The sequence below is a fragment of the Oxyura jamaicensis genome, chromosome 2 (genome assembly GCF_011077185.1).
Source record: "Oxyura jamaicensis isolate SHBP4307 breed ruddy duck chromosome 2, BPBGC_Ojam_1.0, whole genome shotgun sequence".
NCBI classification, from domain to species: Eukaryota; Metazoa; Chordata; class Aves; order Anseriformes; family Anatidae; genus Oxyura; species Oxyura jamaicensis.
In genome coordinates this window covers 150571762-150594061 of record NC_048894.1, presented here as the reverse complement: position 1 = coordinate 150594061, position 22300 = coordinate 150571762, and the positions used below count along the sequence as shown (strand labels likewise).

General features: G+C 39.3%; 1 protein-coding gene across 1 annotated transcript in view; it reads right to left on the bottom strand.

The window, feature by feature from the left end:
- Positions 1-22300, bottom strand: part of TG (thyroglobulin) — a 155511-nt gene that overhangs the window by 117389 nt on the left and 15822 nt on the right. The window contains exons 10-20 of the mRNA XM_035317229.1: positions 20586-21173; positions 18766-19008; positions 18299-18436; positions 17626-17703; positions 17147-17259; positions 16322-16433; positions 14205-14405; positions 10265-10474; positions 7884-8038; positions 7293-7449; positions 3095-3319 (exon numbers count right to left, since the gene is read on the bottom strand). Of these exons, the coding sequence (XP_035173120.1) occupies positions 3095-3319; positions 7293-7449; positions 7884-8038; positions 10265-10474; positions 14205-14405; positions 16322-16433; positions 17147-17259; positions 17626-17703; positions 18299-18436; positions 18766-19008; positions 20586-21173 (2220 nt within the window). The remainder of the gene's footprint in view (positions 1-3094; positions 3320-7292; positions 7450-7883; positions 8039-10264; positions 10475-14204; positions 14406-16321; positions 16434-17146; positions 17260-17625; positions 17704-18298; positions 18437-18765; positions 19009-20585; positions 21174-22300) is intronic.

Genomic DNA, 22300 nt, shown 5'->3' with positions numbered 1-22300 from the left:
CACATTAAGTTAACAAAAGGACACAAAGAATAGCAAAAAAACATGGTGCAGAGAACCATGTTTTTTAAAATCTATAACTCTTCAGGGCATGTGTCACATCAGCTATGTATTACACTCATCACAAGCATGGGTAGGTTAAGTTTGACTCTGGAAGTCAGACAAACCATCAAACTCAACTCTTTCAGGCTTTCACTTGCTTTAACTAGGTAAGAAACTGGAGGACAGCCCCTAGGCAAAATCTCAGAGCTAACAACTGGATCCATACTTAATTTTCCTAAAATAAGGTGGGGAAAAAAATAAATAATACAATAAAATTAATAGCATATAAATTAAAAAAATCTATATATAGTAATATAGTAAAAACAAAAACAAAACAAAAAAAAAAACTCCAAAAATAAATCCCTGGTTGCTGCACATGAGCTTCACACTAAGCATGCTGAAAAAGTGTTGTAACTGGTCATTACCCAATGCTTGCACTACTCTTTCCTCCCATCAGATACTGGAAACTTTTGGAGTATCACATTCTTGTTTCAAATAATTCCTAATGAAGTCTCGAACTATACATCTTGCATTGTATTTGGTTTGGGTAATGCTCTGCTCAAAGCACTTCTGATAGCATTTACCCAGCATTCCAAATAATAAAAGAAACAAGCATAAAAAAAAAAAAAAAAAAAAGTAAAACTCGCAAACAGCCTTCATGTTTTCCTCATGAAATAAACAGGGAGAGAGGGGAGGAAAAGAAGAGAAACAGATCAAGACAGGATAAAAGACCAGATTATGCATACATTTACACATACAGAATGGATACAATAAAACTAAGGATAATAAAACTAAGGACAATAAAACAATGGATACAATAAAACTAAACCAAACAAAAAAAACCTGCATCATTGAGGAACCAGAAACAGATTTCTTAAATCCCATGTTTAGATTAAAAACCACGGTCCTACGACATAAAACAGCATTCAGCAGCATGCTCATCATGGCATCTTTGAATAGGATACCTCTGCCAAAATGGGGAGCAGAAACTTCCTCCTTTCCACTTTTCTATGTTTGTTTTACTGAGTGCCTTCCTCTAAAGCTAGCTGAGGCAAATGTCTATGAACTAACAAACAAGGCAAATTAATGCACTGCTTCCTAGAGGCCTCTATCCTTGGCAGGAAATATTTGGCACAAAGATCCAGTTCACTGCAAGTTCTTTTGCCTTAAGTGATGGATTCTGCCTACTAAATAATAATACCTTGAATCGGTACAAGAGTACATCTTGGTAAGTAACTAAAAGTCGTTACATATTCTGGATTCTCAGTAGGAGTTAATCTTTTTCTGCATGGCGTGTGTAGATAACAAAAATCGGAAGTGTTTCAGACCATGGAGATGAGCTGAAGCTGCAGACAACTTATACTTAAAAGTCCAACTTGAAAACTGCAGCAGTTCAGAACCAATTCATGGGTTAATCACTTTGAAGCCCTTGCCTTAAAAGCATGCGTTCAAAGCTGAAGGAGATAAAATGACTAGATATACCAACAAAATCTCCTGTCTAGTTTTCAATCTTTGCCTGTCCAAAAAGACACATTTGATAAAAGGCAAAGCAACTCATCATCTAACCTGGCTAGACCCTTGTCTCTATATTCAGGTGTTACCAAATTGAGCACAGCACACACCAACCTTCATATCTCCTACTGTTTTTCTCTTCTAGCAAATTCACTTTAGTTAGAAATTACATCATTTAATGCAAATCCACAAAATTCAGACATCTGGATGTATGGGAAGATGATTTAACCACTCCACAGCATTATTCAGTCTCCTATAGACTGTAAATGGACCTAGAAGGCACCTTAGAAATCGTACAGCTAAACCCACAACAGGTATCATACTCATTCTCCTGAGAGAAAGAGAAAAGGCAGAGAGTCTTAGCACAGACAAGTCCTTAGACTAGGGGTCTTCCATCTCAGCATCTTTTGTCAGGATTCAAGACACATAATATTTCAAAAAGCAAAGAAGAAAGTTTGCCAATATCCCTGCTGTTAGCAAGGTAAGACCTTCAATGCTTCACTGCACTATTACATATCGCATTTCTCTTCTTCTCCTTTTTAACATGTAAGAATCAAGAGTGATGACTTGTTTGGGAATTAAAAAAAAATCAAACTTGTTCTTATTCCAGCTACCAAGTTAGAGTCATAAGGTACTATTATTTCATTTTTAATAATGTTAAACAGAACAATATAATGGCGAAACCTAGGGAAGGTATTCTCAGTGGTATTTTCTTTAGGAAAAAATACCAGTCACCTTTTTTTTTATGCTGTTCTCTCTGAGATCATTCCTAATAATAGAAATGACAGCTGAAGAAAGGTGCCACTGAGCTTTGAAAATAAGATCTCCTACATAACGATACTCTTCTGTAACCCTTTTCCTCCAACACAGGAGCCTTCAAACAAACATTTTGGTGGAAACCAGACAGCATGCAAGGCTTATGCACAAAGTGGTAATTTCACTTTGGGTAAATCAGCATTGCAGCCACAACAATTGCACTGGAGTTTGAAAACATATGAGTTGTTTTTATGCTCATTTTCTGACAGCCCATTCCAGGAAAGCAGACTAAACAGAAGGAAAGATGATGAAAAGAGGGCAGAATTTCAATCAGGTCTGGGTATTGGCCAGCATGGAGAAAGCTTCCATGTGAGCTGGCTCAGACTTGGCCCCTGAACTGACAATCCTAGGTCTTTTGGCATTTTTCTAGCTTGGTTTCTACACTGGGTAATGTAACATCATATGAAGTACTGACTACATTATCTTTGCAGAATCTTCTAATCAAGTATCATGTGCAATATAGAAAGACCTTCTAACACCAAACAGGTCTAAAAAAAACTGAGAAGTGTTTGTGAAACCTTCCGTTCAATGTCCTTGCCATCTGCAATGCACGGACTGAACAGAAAGCAAAGCAGTAATTCCCATCTCTCTCAGATTTTTCCACTTGTCGATGCTTTATGCCTTTCACCTATTAAACATAAACACAAGTTTGCTGATCATTTTCTGATTTTACCTTTATATTGATTCCTAACATCAGCAAAGAAGGGAAAGCTAAAGTGAGGCATACCACATCCTTGTGCATTTGGGATGGTTTTCCCAGGAGATGAAGTTCTTCGAAAACCATTTCTACATCCTAGCTGTATGCTTGGGGACAGATCAAATTCTTCATCCCAAGGAAAATCAATGAGCGAATCTGCTATAAATTGCTTGGAGTCCAAATACAGCTGAAATCCACCATCCTCAATCTCTTTAATAAATGCTCCAATGAGATTTTCTCCAACAATTGCATTTTCTAAAGGGAGAAATAATACAACAAAATAATATAAGATTTCTAATAAGGAAACGGACAACATAAAGACTGATGGTGTTTAAATTAAAAACATAGGTGGATACAAATTCAAAATACAAGGAAGTTAACAAAAAACAGATAAGAACGAATCTGTACAGTGTCTATGAGATTAAAGAACTAATCTTAGTACATGAGGAGTGTGCTAAAGAAACAATCATAGAATCACAGAATATCCCAGGTTGAGTATTCATGGGACTCATGAGGATCATCAAGTCCAAATCCTGGGTCCACACAGGACCACCCAAAAATCAAGCCATATGTCCAAATGCTTCTTGAACTTCAGCAGGGTTACAGAATCACAGAATGGTTTGGGTTGGAAGGGACCTCTAAAGATCATCTAAGTCCAACCCCCCAGATAATGGGGCAAACAAAAAATAGTAAATTCAAAAATTAAAGCATCAAAGAATAAATTATGATTTCCGTGTTAAAATCACTTAGCAGACGGATTGTCTGACATTCAGATTATATTCGTTCCTGTTGTTTCAGTGGGTATCATTGACTTCTTTTTCAGCATTTTATATATTTGGTTTTGAAGGCATCTGTAACAACATAATAACCAGCTTCTGTCACACTACTGATATTGAACATACCCACCTACTCAACAGACATTCCCTCCACAGCTGCTGAAGCTGGTGTTTAAAGCTGGAAAATAAGTGAGGACCTCTGCTACTTTCTATACCCTTAGTTGCCCAGACAGATTCTCTATCTGATGACTTGCTCCAGGACACTTTTCAGCATTAGAGAAAGAGCAAATTCCCCCATTTGGCTTCACCAGAAATTCTAGAAGAAACGGTATTCCCAGAGGATTTTGTTTTTTATCATGTTCTGTTTATCCCTGCAGGCTTTATGGCATAGAACTAAATGTTGGTATGGTTTGTGAGCACTTCTGGCAGCTACAGGTGATGTACAGCTCAGTAACCCAGCAGATGGGAAGCCCTGCACACTGCGTACTTTGGGTTTTGCAAGCACACCGATGACCTTGGATGTTGAATTTTCACAGGGAGGATGTTAAATACGTAAAGAGAATGCGAGGAATGTTACACCTCGCACACTGCACAAAGCTTATTTATGCTGTGACTGATGTGTCCAAGGCAAACAGATGAGCATACTGCTGCACTCTCACGTGGCAAGTTTCCCAACTTTGCACTGAAGCCCGTGGGCAGCTTCTCACAGAGCAAGGACAGAATTTCACAGCTAGGTACCAGGCTCTGACTATACAGTGCTGCCCACCAGCCTGTGCTGAACAGACCACAGCCCTACCATGCTTTTTCTGAAAGATCATTCCAGACTTCTAGCACTGACAGTGCAGGTGCCCTCTCTGTCTGAATGTTGGTCTGTAGCTGCTTGCTGTCATGCAGGTGTTGGCAAAGGAGGAACTTGAGGCTTTTACACTTATGGGCTAGAGAAGCGGACAGACCTTGTGTAAAAGCAGACATCTGTGTCCTAGTGTTCTCAGTTCTCTGTTTCCTTCAGCTTTAAGCAATTTATCCTTCTGCTGCACTGACACATAATACAATCAACAAAATAGCATTCTATTCTGTTCAACCCCACGCCAAAATGATACTTAGCTCCTGAGGAAGTAATTGGAGATTACCACATAACCCATAACTATTCGCAAAGGTTTTACCATAAATTGTCTCATAACTGGAGCAGGAGCAGGAATAAGTAGATTAGCCTTTTATTCAAGCAAATACCCTTCTGAATTTTCTAGTAACTAGCTGTAAAGAATAACCTGGAAATGACAGCTGGAGGGAATTCACGTGTAAAAAAGAAGCAAACAGTCAAGCCAGAAAGAACCCACTGAAGGAAAAGAAGTTCCTTTAGATAAGAATATTTCTCTGTGTTAAAATATTCTTAAGACTATCACCAAACGTGATCCTCCTGTGAGGGTCCTGTTATGTGTCTATGTCTATATGGTGTCCATTACAGGCAGTATATATAAACAAGTGTTTAACTACAGTAAACATGTTCATACATGGCAAGTAGATAGGTAAGTCTTGGAATTGTTCTCAAGAGAGAGAAATCCAGCACCGTGCCAGACATCCCAGCCACAGACTAGCTGGTAACGTTGTACACACATCACAGAGAGCCAGGAAAGGAGAAGTCCTGAGCTGGGTGCCCGGTGCAGCACAGCTGCCTTGGTTCAGCCCTTCCAGCAAGGCTGGCCAGCTTGGGGCCACACTTCCCAGCTGACATGGGATCTGGCTTCTAGTCCGTGAAAAGCTTCCTGGGACTTTCAGCATGCTGTAAAGCATGGCAGAGACATGTTTTTTGTTTGTTTGTTTGTTCGTTTTCCTGCTTTGCTGCACCATTTTGACATTTTAAACTACTAAGTGTCTCATACTTCATTAGATTTATTGGAAGTCCTTACTAAGCATTCCTTCAGAGTCTGATAAACCTTTAGGGGCTTAGACTTCCATGATGACAATACATCTTTTCTCATACAGAAATGTCCTGCATAGGTACATCCTCTGTTGTGCAGTGGGAAGAAGTCTGATTTAAGGTTTAAGGTTTATTCCCATTTGAAGAAATAATGATTTTAACTGGAAAAGGATCACTTAGTAAGTGATCAATTAGTAATTTTTATCAGCTTATTGACAGGGGAAAACACACACGCACACACACAAGACTTACCCTTCACCCATAAAGAAGCTAGGAAAAGATCTAAGCAATTTTAATAATGCAGATTTTCAATTGAGAGAGCAAATTTACTCACTCATTGTGTACATACACCAATGATGACGCAGACAATAACTCAGAAAGACCCAAAGCTGTTTTAAAAGGTAATGGAAGGTGATGGTGCCAAGAGTATACAGACAGCATGTTTACAGTTGTCTGATCTCCCCAGACTAGATTTATACTACCTCTTCTGAGGTAGTATACTGTCATTCCCTGGAAAGCAATTTTAAATACTATGGGAAAATTATTGTGTGGAGAGGGTCAAAAACGCAGCATCCTCAGTACAGAATGGTTTCAGAAGTAAACTATTATATAAACCCAGAAAAACTTTCACTTTGATCCACCTCCTACAAACCACTTAATATCCATGTTTTCTTTATGATCTGGTACCACTGAATGGAAGTAAACACAAACAGAAACTACAGCCAGGAACCACACGACCACTGCATGCTCTGTTCAGGTCCTGAAGACTTTTGAACTGGGTTCTGATCAGGCTGTAGGGCACAGCTCTCCATGCCTCAGAATTAGAGGGAAGACCATGTGCAGGCAGAGTTATTTATATTTAGCGCTGGGAACATCAGTGCAAAGCTGTGTAACTAGAGAAAAGCTGGCATAAAGGACATTTCAGCTTGGGATGTGTCTTTTACTTCTTTTATTTTAAAGGGAAATTCCAACTGTTTTGAAAGTTCTTTACATTGTCTCTAACTCACTTTTAAACCACATTGAAGATCTGCCAGTCAATGGACTCTGCATCTTTGCTCTAGGACTTACAAGGTACAGGTAATTCTTTAGTGTCAAAGGTAATGTAATAAAAAGAAAAGGAAAAAGAACAAACCCAAGATAACCACATTTTGAAGAAATTACTTATCTTTTTGGCAATATGTGAATTGTGTTTCTCTTAGTACAACGCAATAAGGAACACAATCTGCCCACTGGAAATTAACCTCTGGGACAGTTCAGCTCCTGACAGATAAAGTAATTTTCAGTGACAGTTAAAGAAGCTGGGAGAGGCTGTGGTATCTGAAAGCAATACTCAACTATATCTGCTTTTCACACTACAGTCACAGCCTGAAAAATATAACACCAAAGGTTCAGAAACACACCTCCAGTGTTATAAAGAAAGACCCTGTCCGTGAGCATTTGCCTTTTTAGTGCCTCCCAAGAGCAGACAGAGGGAAACCAAACCATTAGGAAGCAAAGCAGGGTTGATTCACAGTAACATCAGAGATAAACTTACCAATATAATGTAAGTCAGGGAGAGAAGTTGCTGGGATGTTTTCCAGCTGAGTCCTCCATGTGACATTCACTCCCAGGCGGTCCGCACTCAGACATTCAACATAGACAGAGGAATTGTCACAGACAGGAACTGAGACAGTATTTCCAAATGCATCTACCTTGAATTCAAAATTAAATGAAATTAAAGTTAGTGAACCTTAGAGTCTTCTAGTTCTTGTCTTTCTATTTTCATTTGCACTGTGCTATGCTCAAGGCAACATTTTCGAAAGGGCCAGTAAAAAAGAGAAATTGAATTACGATAATATAATTTTAGCAGGTTATTCACTCACTGTAAGAAGAGTCAAAATGTTAATTTCCATCAAAACATATTTTAATAAATATTGGGCTGATGCGATATGACTTCTATGGCTACAATTAAATTGATCCACCAATGTAGAGCAGTGAGTCTAAACACCCTATTTTCCTGGTCATCAATATAAGAGATTTCATAGTATTTTCTGCTATTCCCTCTCTTTTAAAGATGCAAAGTTCTGCTCTATGCCTCAACATTTTTTTATTTATTGAACAACAAAGAATAAAGAACTGAAATTACCTGGAGGTGACAGAAACCACGAGCCTTCAGCTCATCTAAAATAAGAATCTGGAATGCCTCGAGTAATCCAGAGTAGTCAGAACTACAAGTCTTCTGAGGAGGTAGCAGTAGTTGAAAGTGTGTTTGAGCTTGGACGGTCTGAAATAATTGGAGTTCTAAAAAATAAACAGAAGGGCATTTATTAGTCTCACTATTTAATGTAGAAACTAACTTTTGAAGTTGCTTTGAGGAAAAGATGACATTGATTTGCATTTTGATCTTTCATCAATAGCATCTCCCCATTACTAGGTGAAAAAAATGGAGTTGTCCACAGTGAATAAAAAGCGGAAAGAGTGCTTGATAAATATGTATTTTGTGCACTACAGAAAAAGTCCAGATTATGTAGTTATATAATAATACAGATATATTTTACACTAGAGCACTAACTCACACAAGGATAAGGAAAGATTTTGACCACTATTGATGATTTTTTACAAGCGTTGGCAGATACAAATGTCCAGAGAACTAGATGAAAGCTGGCATTATGTCAATAATAAGAAAAGAAACAGAAAAACAGGAATTATTGGTCTGTCAACCTTCATTTCTCTCAGCTAAAATCAGGAAAGAACTGATACAGGACTTCTATTTAAAAAGAAAATTAATGGTTACAGAAATTAATACTAATTCAAATGGGCTTTCAGAAACCTAGCCTGTTAAATCAAGCTTTGGGAGAGAATAAATTTGATTGCAGAATAATGGCTTTGATATGGACATCTAACAGGGGCCTTTCAATTTTTTGGGAGCAAACCAGAATGACTGAGATCACACAAACCATTGAGAGACCTGTGATGTCACCAATCTCAAAATGGAAATCTATCAACAGTTCTTAGACAGGAGGGGAAACCAAAGCCAAAACAAAAAAAAGAAAAAAAAAAAGTGGGGGGGGGGGGGGGGGATTTCTCATCTGAGTTATGCTGATCACAGGCTTGTCAGAGATTTTGTTCTTTCAGATTCAGCAGCCTGGAGAAGTGTCAGAGCCCTCCCCACCTCCCTAGCTCTACAGACCGTCACTGCATCATGCACAAGCTTCATTGCTAGAGCACAATTCTCAGTCCCTTGCTCCCAAAATGAGTGTTGAAAAGTCTGAAGAGAGTCCAAGGAGAATGGTAGGGAGGACCAAAGGACACAAAAGCCTGCTTCTTCCTGAAAGGCACAAAGCCCTTTATCTGGTTAGTTTATCATAGAGTAATTAAGAGCTGACTTAACCACAATCTCTAAGTGTAAACATAAGGAACAGGAAATAAGGTTTTTAAGAGTGTGGAACACTCTTTGGAACACACTTGTGGAACACTCTTTTGGAACACATCCATTGGAACAAATTGCTAAGTGGTGTGGTGAATTATCTATTATTGTGATGTTCATAGAATGACCATCAGATGTATTATTTTTTTCCTCCTCTATTTCAAACACAAATTGCTGAGGGAAGTCTCTTAGCTTGCATTAAATGGAAGCTTGTATTAGGTTGCCGCACACTCCCCTCTGGCCTTATAAACAGTTATTTGGGCATAACAGGCAAGCATGAAAATGACCTCATAGTATGGTACAAAAATGTACCAAACAGGTTTAAGGGCAAACAAAAGCCTCAATCTGAAATTCAAAGTTTAAAATTGTTTACATTTATAATAGAAGACCTTGGGTATGAGTAGAGATGTATCAATACAGGAGTTTCTATAAAACACATGTAGCCCATTCTGGAGATGAAGATCTGTTGCAAAATTGACATCAAGATCTGCATTTCTCAAAGTTAGGCAGTGCTATGAGTTGCTGTATTGATTGGAACTTATCTCTGTTTGAAATAATTGAAAAGGCTGACATTAAATCTCAATTACACGCATAAACAACTGATTCTTCCAAGATTGAAAGGGTTTTTTTTTTTTTTTTTTTTTTTTTCTCTTGAAAACACTACAAGCCATCTAACAGAAGGAGTAATCCAGAAAGATGCAGAAGTAACAGTGACTTGATTATGCAAATAAACATTCAGGTTCTGCCAAATTCAAACATCTGGTGCTCATCTGTTCCTCTAGGGCTAAGTGTTTCCATCAGAATCATTTCATGGTGCCAGCATCTTTTAACTTGCAAAGGAAAATCTGCATATAGATTGAATAACTATTTATAAGTATGCTGTTACAGAAAAATGGGACTGTTTCTGGCATAGCCAGTCAAAAGACAGCGATGAAGATGGCAGAAGACAGGACTAATCTACTGCACCTTAATTTAGAAACTCCCATATAACTGTGTCCTATCACTGTAATTCGTAATACAGCTTCATGATGAAAGAGGATTTTTGAACACCCATTTACATTGCTCTATGCCCTTCCCAACCCGTAGCAGTCTAGACATACTTTGGCAGGCCTGGTAGAGAGGGGCGGCTGAGACCCACTGACGCTGCAGCAAATCACACTGAAACGATGTGCTGGAATAAGCACTGCGGAAGCCTTGGCGACACACCAGCCGGCACTGCTGAATGCCTGACGTTTGCTCAGAAACCTTTTCACAAATCACAGCTCCATTGAGAATAGATGAGGCACCAAATGGCAGAGCACACTGGGGACCTTTAGGCAGGGGAGGAAAGAGATATATTAGCAGCATACTGTGAAACACTTGCAGCAAAATGTCCTTATAGCCCTGCTATCAACAAAGACAACCTAGACAGCACCCTGTGCATTTCCCATGCATATCAACTTAGATCTGGTTTGATGACAGCCCGGTCCAGTTTACTAATACTGATGAAAAGTCTTGTACCAATTTTGATGGGTAATGCACTGGGTGCAGAAAGCTACATGCACAGTTTATAAGATCAAATAAGTTTTAAATAATCATGAATAGATTTAAGCAGGACATGAGAATAAATGTTTCTTACCATCAAACCTTACAAACGATATCCAGTGGAAATAGGCAGGGCCAAAAAAATCTCAGTTTTCTTTAGAGAGGAGTTTGAAAACTTCAGGAACTTGTGCCTTCGATAGCACCAGGATGTTTCTGGTGACCCAGCAGATCCCTAGCTGTGATGCACAGCTTTGGAATTAGAGTGCATAATCTACCCTATCAACTCCCTCTGTTTTAACACAGTCATTTCAAACCTGCTAGCCCACTCTAACACAGTATAGGCAAACTACCATAATTGTTAATTTCTACTAACCAGTACAAACCAACTGCTTTGTTCAACATTAGCCAGATCCCATCCTACCTCCTGAATATATCTAGTAATACTTAAACACACTTCTCAGTTCCAGAACTAAAAAATAATAATAATAAAAAAAAACTACCTAAATTCAAAATAAATATAAAGAAATAAAGTTCTCATATCCTAAAATTCATTTATTTGGTGTATATGTAGACCATTTTCCAAACAACAAAGCCCAGAGCTGCCCCAACCTCCCCAGTTGCTGGAGGACTATTATTTCTGTAATAACTCCGTAAATGGGAACTCTATGCTCTTCCTTTTCACTCCTTGACTCTACATCCAGTCTTTTTACTTTTTTTTTTTTTTTTTTTTTTTTTTTTAGTAAAGATGGAAACCTGTCATCCTTCCTTTATGCATATGAATTGTTAATAAACCTCAAGAGATTTTGGGACCAAAAAATATCTTTGTAAGAGATAGTAATACTTATTCTGACCAATGCAAACTACATCCATTACATAAAAATGCTATTATCTTTTTATTCAAAATTAATAATGAATAAATATTAATCAGTCTGTGATCTCCCTATTACTCTAACACCTTTTTTTAATTTTAAAACCAGCAAGTCAAATCCAGTCTCAGCCCTATGCTGCTATGGTGTTGTACTTCCTGTCTTAATAAGAGTTTGTGTGCAAACTAAGAAAAGACAGCCCACCAAATACATAAGGGGAATGGATGGTTTTCTGGTTTAGTTCACAGGTTTCAGTTCAAATCCCTCATCAACCAGTCCAGACAATTGGTATTTTGTTCATTCTCTATAGGTATCACCTCTCTTATCATTATCAAGCCTGCACCATTTTGTCGTTCTCTTTCTGCCTCAACGTCTTGGTCCTGTAAGAATGAACCAGAATCAAGTTGAATATTGGCACTTCTTTCGCAGGTGTTTCTAAAGATTTCCTCAAGGAAAGTACTTTCTCTAAAGGCTCTCTCCTCTCTGTCTCCACTCAGAGCTGTGGAAAGTGGGAATGAGGATGAGAGGTGCATGTGGGGAATGCTAGGATACTTGGCATCAGCTCTCTGGTGCCTGTCAACTAGAGGAGCTTGGATTCTACCTCTGATGGAAATGATTAATCTAATGAAAACCTCATTGCAAGCTCTGGGCACTCTGAAGTTACTACTTGCTCTTTACAGCTGTCTCTTCAGATGTTGCAGAAGTTTATTGTATTCTCCCACCACAACAGCTTATTTTGCTGACAGACAAGATACCCAAGATAGTGAAATAATACTCCCTTTTCTTTTTCCTGAACAATTATTAGTAGTTTCCAGGATGAGGCTGGACAGACTGAGGGGGAAAATAACTTTTTCTTCTTTATTCTTATCCTGTAACTAAGTTGTTTAGCATGAAAAAGTTCCATTGCTTTTTCAAAATCCAGAAAAATCATTAAAGAATTTTTCAGTGGTGTATCTATGCAGAAAATAACAAATGGTTCTCAGTAAAGCCAAGTTTCCACTACATTTTTGAAGCAGGTATCTCTCTTTCTCAGTTCAGTCCTTTAAACATTGAATGTCGTTAATCACTCAGTCACTATTTCCTCTAGGAAAACTACAGCATCACAGGGACCCAAGAAACAGCAAAAGTGCAAACAGAATGCAAAATCGTCTGAGGGCCCTATCTCAGTGTACGCCTACACCTTCTTTAGATTGTATTTCATAAGAATCCCTTGGAATTTAGGAGGAAATCCAGAAAATGAGCTTTTGTGAAGATGAGAAGATATGAAAGACTCGCATTTAAAATTAATTCTGACTTTTCACTGGCATACTACAAGCTCTTCCACTTTTTTCTGTTCATTTTCAGCGTTTATCAGGAAGTCAGTCTGCTCTACAGAGTGTCATGCATTATGCTGATTTCCTCCACCTGCTCCAAACAAATTGGTAAATATCTATTACACAGTCCAGCATCTCACAGAAGTTCTAGCCCTTAAACTGAAGGCAGGAGAGCAGCAGCAGCACTGCATTTATTAGACTAATAAGCTCTGCTTCTCTGAAGAGCTAGAAAGCTGCACATGGCTGTACTGCCCTAGATCTAGAGCTCATTTCTTCAGAGCTTGGTTGGGCACCTCCACATAACACCACACTGTATGAGGCAGATATAACCCTGTGATCTCCTTGTGGCTTCTCAAAAAATCCTGTCCTCAAAATTGCCTATTGGCACAAGAGGGTTCAAAGAAAATGATGTTGTAGGCTGTTTCCAAATTGGCTGAGGAGTTATCTAACTGATTAAAATGCTTTACAGCCAGTCAGGCTGACGTCATCAGCTTGAGAAGCACATTTTGCTCATTATATAGCATAATCACAAAAGGAAACCTAAGCAATTTCTTATTATGTGGCCTCATTTTCCAAAATCTACCAACAGCTCTCATTTAAAAATATGTAAGAACTATGGAAACAGTGGTGTTTTGCAGGCACTGGCTCTTGAAGGTTTTCGTTTTACATCTTTAGTTTCAATTAATCATTGCAAGGAGCATGGCCTTGTAGAAAATTTCATTTGTTCTGCTTCACTTCAGTGATGGGAAGATATATAAAGACCATTGGAAATAAAAGTTATCCAAATGTCTGCCATTTGGACATCTCACTGGAAACCATGAGTGAAATCCAGTACTCTGCAGCTCTCATAACACAGGAAATACTCTGTGAATATGTAGTTTTTTGGCACATCCTTTTCACAATTCTGACCACTAGCCAAGAGTAGGAATGGCAGAAGCATACATTTTTTAAATTTTATTTTAGTCATTTGAATGGCTTTTAATCTCAGAGCCAGCTCACACTGGAACAGGTTCAAGTTTGCAGCAAACTGTTCAGGTGGACTTTTAGCTAAGTTTAACAGCTCTTTGATTTACCCAATTTTATGAACAAGGAAATGTCGTCAAAGATCGAGACCCTTCTCCTTCTCCATGACAAAGTATTTGAATAAAATGGGACATCATACCCAGATATGTCTGAAATCTGCTATAAAACAAAGATGATCGTACCAACTGAGCAAAAATATAACGGTCTGAACAAAGAAGCTTAAATACAACTAAATACTGGGAAAAAAATAGGATTTGGGTCCAGTTCCACACCTGAACTTGCATGGAAGCAAAATGCCTCAAGCATCAACTCACTTTCACATGCAGGTCTTCCTCCGCTTACTCGTGTCCCAGGCACCTCTTCTCCATTGTCAAACACACACCAGCAGCTTTCTTCATCCTGGCTGCACTGCACGGGTGAGAACATCCCCTTGTCCCCTTCACACTGTGGGATGTAGCCTTTACCAGCTTCATATAAACTGGTTTTAGACTTCAACATATTACAGTAACTAGGACCTTTAAAGAGAGGAAAATCATTGAAAGATGCAGAACAGAAGAGAGCAAACTGATAATCTGGAAAAAAAAATATTAATTATAGTAATAATTTAGGATGATTCTGTTCTGTTTAGGACAGTAGTTAATTTCTAAACTATTCTGTACTACAGAACAGAATTGTCCTAGACATTTCAACAATAGTGCTTTTAGCACTACTAAAAATAAAAATATAAAGGGACACAAAATCACAGTCAATGGGTATCATTACAGAAATGTGTGAAATTTTAGTTCCACTAGGAAACATGTTCTTGTGTTTTGTTTTGTTTTGTAAAGACTAAAGGGCATGATATATAAATTTGCACCAAGAAAATGGTGGAAAAACAAGCCACGATATTGACTTATTTTGAATTAACATCCTTTCTTGCCATAAATTTGACAGTGCATCACTTAGAGGTTCATGTTTTAAATTTAAACAAAACTAAATAAAATAAGCATTCTGTTCAGTGGGAATTTTTGAGCTACTATATTTCATTTGAAATATAGTAATACTATGATAATTTAACATTTTAAAGTAGTCCAAATGTCCCAGTTTAGTACCTTTAGAACACAACCCTATACATATGCAAAATCATACAAACCAGCAATATTTATGGCTTCCCACAAACAAACAAACAAAACAAAACAAAACAAAAAAGACGGGGATATCTGCTCGAGGAACTATCCACACACAAGGAGATACAAAAAAAGTTCAACTCCGGCTTGCAATGAAGTTAGTATTAACTCATTTTGTTCATCCACAAGTGCTGGAGTAAGCTTTTAAACCTGCATGGTGATTCAGGGAACCAATGAACAATTGTTAATTCCTCATTGAACGTGCAGTTACTTATCCCCAATCTGGTCTGCTGCTTGTCTTTGCCACACTCGTGCCATTAGGCCATCTATAACCAGACTCGTGTCATTAGGCCATCAACAAGAAGAGAAGAGCAGACTTGCTGGGTCAGACCAAGGCACGATCTAAACTTGCTATCCTATCTGAAGAAGTGAAGAAATGAGCACTGCAGTCTCCTGAGCTGCCTGTATTGCTCAAAAAAAAAAAAAAAGCAGAACCAGGGCATTAGCTCCAATTGGGCACCTCAATTTCTATAAGCAGGAATTCTTCAACTTTTTGAAAGAACCATCTCTGATGAGACTTCAACAGTACTCTGTCTTTATTTGAAGGCAATATAAAGATAATAAAGATTTAATCACACTCCTTTTTGGATGGTGTAATTTTTTTTTTTCAGTTTTGGATAATGTAAAATGGGGACTTCCTGCAAGTGGCTCAGTTCTTACAGCTCAGAATTCATCCTGAAAACTCATCCATGAACCCAAAGACTTTTTTTATAGAGGCGTGAAAATGAAGGGAAACAGGCTTACTTATCACTTTGTGTAGACTACTTTGTTTCTGGTGTTGTGAAAGTAAAGGGTAATTGTTTTCAGCTAGCCTTTCAAAGGTATGTGCTTGCACTTGTCACTGGAGAGTTAACTGTAAGCCACCCCATGTTTTCATATGCATCATTTCAAAAGGGAAAGTACATACAATGAAAAGCATTTTAATTTAATTTTTACTCAGGAAGGTGATGATAGGACAAGGGGAAATGGTTTTAAACTAAAAGAGGGGAGATTTGGATTAGATGCTAGGAGGAAACTCCTCACTCAAAGACTGGTGAGGCACTTGCACAGGCTGCCCAAAGAAGCTGTGGATGCTCCATCCCTGGAGGTGTTCAAGGCCAGGTTGTATGAGGCTTTAGGCAACCTGGTCTAGGGGATGACATCCCTGCCTATGGCAGGAGGACTGGTGTTAGATGATCTTTAAGTTCACTTTCAGCTCATGCCATTCTATGATTCTATGAGATGTTACTACTGCCACAACAGGCTGCAGGTAAAGCATTACTCACACTCAGGATTGCCATCTGAATCCATGCTGCCACTCTGAAATACTTCTCCTGACACAGGATCTACACACCAAATGTCTGTGTAGGATCTTTGTAGCACAGCATATTCTCCTGTCTAAGAAAAATCAATTACATGTCATTGCATAGCAATGGATATTAGCAGAGACACACAGAAATCCATATCCCAAAAGCGTGGTTAAAATATTTATTATATTTACAATATATTTTATATTTATTATTTAATTTGTCCATTATAATACATGTTAATGAGAAAAATGAAATATTAAAATACAGGTTACCTAGTTTAAGACTGAAACCCTGCCCTGAGAGAGAGTATGTAGACTGAAAGCCCCTTGAGATGAAGTTCTGGTATAACCATGATTTGAAGTGTCAGTTCCTTTCTCATCTCAGGGGTCTACCCTGATCACTGCCATGCTTCAGACATCATGGACCCTATTTTGGGATACCCGTATCCATCTCCCTCTCATCATCACATTATTTCATAGCTCAGAAAGCACAAGTCTCCCAAATGCCACTTAATTAAGTTGCACCTTTTAAACACAGGCCTGTGTAAGGTCTAAGCAGTTCAACCCTGCAGGAGGGAAGTGCAGGCAGGAACAGAGCTTGCTGTTCCTGGTCTTCACCTCAGAACTGTTTAAACTCTGCTTTGTGGAGAGCATAGCCCCCTTTTTGTTTTGTCCAACCCTTTTCTTTCAGTTTAATAAGAATGCACAGGGGATACTTGGTGAGCACAGGCTGAAATTCTATGGGGCTTTTAGCCAAACCAGGAAGGTTTTGTTTCTTCTTCCCTCACCCATGCTAAATTACCTCAAGGCAGTAGGGGACAAACAGATATGCTGCAGAGGCGTCCACCTTTGAGCCACTCTGTCTCCAGCTGGAAATTAAGGCATTGGCTCGAGATCTCTGGCATGACGTCTGGCCTGTAAGAGGAAAAAAAACAACATACGTGTATATTAAAATAGAGTTCTCAAAGCTAACCTAGAGAAAGAGGTACATCTCTATCTCCTTCACACATCTGCATGAGGCTTTGCTAGAGCATCAGGCAGGGAACACCTGATTGGTGTTTGGTAACAACACTAGAGGGTCCATTCCCAAATCACATAAGATGAATTCATAAAAACTGAAATTAAACACACGAGCAAAACAAACATAAAAGGCTCCTTTCTATTTTCTTGCAATGGTTCAAAACAAGAGTTGTTTCTTGCGTATCTTACTAGAATTTTCAATTTATTTTATTTTTTAAGAACAAGTAAGTACAGCCATTTAAGAAGAAAAAAACTACTGACATTTGGGAAGTTCTGCTGAGCGCGAGACCAAGGAATCCATAACATAATGTCCTCTTTCATCCACACACCAGCAATGACCTGACCAGGGAAGAAAAGCAGACTTATTGTAGATGTTGTATTGCAGTATTTCTAGTCAACTTTATTGCATTCGTGGAGGATTTTGATCCCTTGCATCACTACAGAAAGTGGTCAGTAAACCTAAGACACAGTTAACTCTGGTTTCCAGAGATAAGTAGATCATACTTTGGAGCAGTGGTGCAAATGGAAATGTAGCAGCTCTTGTGAGAATCCTCCACTGCAAGCCCAGTATCACCTATTCCCAGCAATTTGGTATAATCCACAAACTTGCTGATAGTGTGCTCTGGTCTCATTGCCCCAGTCATTAACAGAAGCATGAAATAATTTCCAGACCCCAAAATGACATCTTAGGACCACTACTAGCAGCAAGCAACACATCTACCAATTTTTGAACCCCTATGAGCAATCACTTGAGTCCCTCCCTCCAGCCAAGTTTTCACACATCATGAAAGCCCACCTATCTACCTCTCTCCAGTCTGACTACAAGAATACAGGTTTTCCTTTAAAAATAAATAAATAAATAAATAAATAATAGAATTCTTCTTAGATTTTCTGTGTTCAGACAACGTGGAGTATTTTTCTGGTGACTGCTCACCTGTGCTCTCATAGCACTGAGTTGGCTCCCAGTTTCCCAGGCCATCGCACTGTGGGATGTAGGGATGAAATCCCAGCTGTGTTGCTTCTCCAGCAGAACCTTTCACTGTAAAGTGACTCCGCCAATAGAAATGCAAGACTGTAAAAGATAAGTAAGAGAAGATATTGGTGGCCAATACTAGAAGACATATTTTAAAAGTACATATACAAACATCTGATTTTTCCTGGTACTTTTGAAAGGAAAGTAAACACTGCAGATGTATATCTGACCTATGCATGCTGCCATACATATAAAAAAATCTGAAATCAACTGAAATCAGATCTTGGGTTACATTAACTATACCACTAACTAACACCTGCTGAGTTGCACCTATCTTTCAGGAACGTTGAATCCCTTTTATAGCACCCTTTCACAGATCCTGGTCATTAATCCCTTTAATTAAATGCTCTCATCTCCCTCTCGCTTACCTGATCGTGCAGCCAGTTGGAGGGAATAGTCACTGCCCAATAACAACTTTTCAGAGACCATCACCTCTGGCTCATAGAGCTGAGCAGAACGTAGGAGGTCACTGTCTGTGAGCTGTATTCCCTTTGCCATCAAGAAGCTCTCTCCAAGAGGGAAATGGGAAGCGTTTGATGCTTGGATGAGTTGCTCTGCTTCCTCCATAAATTTCATGGCTTCCTGCTTAACACCTTCACATACACCAGGACCTAGAGAAGGCAAAGGAAAGCTGACACTTGGCCTGTCCTTACATACATCTGCAGACTTGGACATGGCAGTTCAGCACACAGAACCAACTCAGTGAAAACTTTTCTGCTAGAATAACTGCTAATCTGCTTTATCCTGTCTATTTCCCATTTGCTCACAGAACAGACTTCTCCAGTGCTCCTTACCCATTTGGGAGTTTGCAATTCATTGTTCTGCCTTTTATTTTCAGCTAGAAAATTATGATGTGACAAGAATGGATTTAGAGACTACATTTTCAATATAGTTCCTCTGCTGAAATAACCCCAAAGAGAACCCAATAGCTTTAGTGGAGATGCTCTAGACAGTGGGCTTACCACCCAACTCCAGTGCTGGCCTCACTCTTGTCCTAGTGACCTGTTGGCGATATCTGTTACTCTTGACTGAATAATAAGAAACAGTAAAGCACATTCCTCCTGTGTCATTTTAAGGTGTTCTCGAAAGTCCTTTACATCAGTTACTGTAACTGAATTTTCCACAAAAGTCTTTACAAGACTGCTTCTAGCTTTAAAGTGTCCTTTGGTGTCTGGCTAAGTGCCTTCTGAAAAAACATATATCCATGGTCCAAATTATAAAGTCTTCCACAACCTTGTCACATAAGTTTATTCTTACATACTACCAAAGCTGAGACACTACTTGTTTTCCAAAAATATGCTTCCCTACCTGTGGTGGCTGGTGATAATGGCAGTGTGGAATAATTAGTGGAGGTGACTTATTGAGATGAAAGGTATGCCCACATCTTAAGAGAAGGCACAGCACTGAGGAAAATTCCAAGGTGAGATGCAGTAGACATGCAAGGAATCTGTTCCATGATAGTCCCCTTGGTAACATAAGCTACAGCCTTAGATATTGGCAATACCAGGGGAGCTTGGTATGCTGACTCCAAGAGAAATAGCACAGAGGGTGGAGCAGGGTGGAAAAACCACGGCCAGGCTCTGTGATATCACTGCAGGGATGGGAACTTGATGGTACTATGGAACTGATAGCCTGCATCACCGTTACCCTAAGCCAGCCCTGAGTCAAACTGATAAACTGCATAGTCAGCCCTGAGCTGGCAGTTTTCTGTTTTCTGTTGAAATCATGTCCTCTGCGTGAACTCTGCCCATTATAACCTCATAACAATGCCAAAATACACATCCATCCCAAAGGCTGTCTGCAAGGTGTGACCACTCCTCACTGAGCATGCACTCTGAATTGCTCTCAGCCTATAAAGCCTCTCACACCAGTCTTTAATCTACTAGACTGAAGGTGTATCAGGCTCTTTGTGCATCCATGATTGTAGTAGTTCAATGTATTGAATGTGATTGGACTTGTGGTGCAAATTGGGTATCCCTCAGAATCGAAGACCAGCTGCTCCAGCCCCTCTGATATCTGAGGACAAACTGGAATATGATGGGGTTTAGTTCCTGCCAAACTTTTTTACCCTTTAACACAACAGGCAGTGTCAATGATCTTTCCCCAAGCCATTATCTGCTATCTCGTTGCACTTAAAAAATGATAATATTTATTTATTTATTTTTGAGCCAGCAATTCTGCTACTTACATGTTGGAACCTGCTTCACTTCTGCCTTTGTTCCTTGCAGCTCTTCTCCTTTGCTATCAACACACCAACAATCACGAAGTTCAAAGTGGCTTAATGGAGTGCTGAAATCAGTGTAGGGTCCTGGGTAATAGGTCAGTTGCTCATTCAGAAGCTGCCAGAATGTATATGGATCCAATAAAACGTTCTCAGATGCATAGGTCACATTTCCTTCCAGCACCTCAGGCGGAAGATCAGTGAAGGAGGAATAGGTGGTGAAAGCTGGGAAGACATTCTGGTGCCCAGCCTCATACAAAGCTTTAACAAAACCTGAAAAGCCTTTGGAAGAGGCATTTTTATACACACTTATGATGTTCAACAGATCAGCAACAGGCAGAGGTTTGCCTTCATTGTTCTCTGTCATCCACCTTTCATACCACTCAAAGGCTTGCTCAGGAGGACCGCTGCACTGCACCTGCCTCCAGGCACCATCAGCATTGCACTGGGGCACGTAAATGCTGGAGGGCTGAGACAGGGCACTTGAATCTGACAACAGGAGTTTCACAGTCTTTAGAAACTCCTGACTGGCTTTCACTTGGCAAGTGCTGGGGCCTGGGGAAAAGAAAAACATGCATAGCACATCTTATGAATGCACTGAAGACATACAACATCCCTAACCTGAACATCCTTGCTTTTATACTATCAACACCATTTTTATTTCCCGTTGGACATTTTTTATTTCCTGTTTTATGTTGTCCTCTCTTCCTACTTTGTAATGAATATTGCAGCTGGATATAAAAATACCATCCTACAAGATGTAGGAGTGAGTTTTCTTTTGGAAGATTTTTCTGACACCTTCAGAGCCAAATCTTGTTTTGCCACCAAGCAGTTCTACAAACATAGCAAAACATAGGAGCTCGCCTCCTTCTGCACACCACAGGATTATGAACCTGTTTGGTTTTGACTGCACTCCAGATGGGTTGGTAGGAATAAATCCCTTACCAATTTAGAGTATTGTGATGAATTCTCCAGTACTTCTGCAAACTGCTGCTCAGAGGAGCTCAGAAGAGCTCCTTTCACTATGTACCAGTATCATCTGCTGGATACCCTGCTAAAATGAGAAAGAGGTTCTTCTTTTGGCCTGTTCCTACTGTTAATGTGTTGTTTTCAGTTCACAGAGTCGTGAAAGACAAATATCCCCAGCCTGTGTGCTTCCTTCTTCCTTTGTATAACATTAATAGATGAGCAGAAGAGGCATTTCATAGAACCATAAAATCATTTAGGTTGGAAGAGACCTCTAAGATCAAGTCCAGCCTATAACCTAGCACTGCCAAGTCTACCACTGCATCATGTCTCTAAGCACCACATCCACAAGTCTTAAAACCTCCAGGGATGGTGACTCAACTACTTCCCCTGGGCAGCCTGTCCCAGTACTCTAACACCCTTTCAGTGAATATTTTTTTTTCCTAATATCCAAACTAAACCTTCCCTGGTGCAACCTGAGGCCATTTGCTCTTCCCGTATCACTTGTTCCTTGGGAGGAGAGACCGACTCCCACCCTGCTACAACTTCCTTTGAGGTAGTTGTAGAGGGGCTCCCCTGAGCCTCCTTTTCTCTAGGCTAAATAATCCCAGTTCCTGCGTGAAGCAATGCCAAATTGCATCTGACAAGTCATTTGTGACTCACCAGACCTTTATGAGAAATCTATTAGCTTTTGAATCCATCTTCTATGTTCAGTC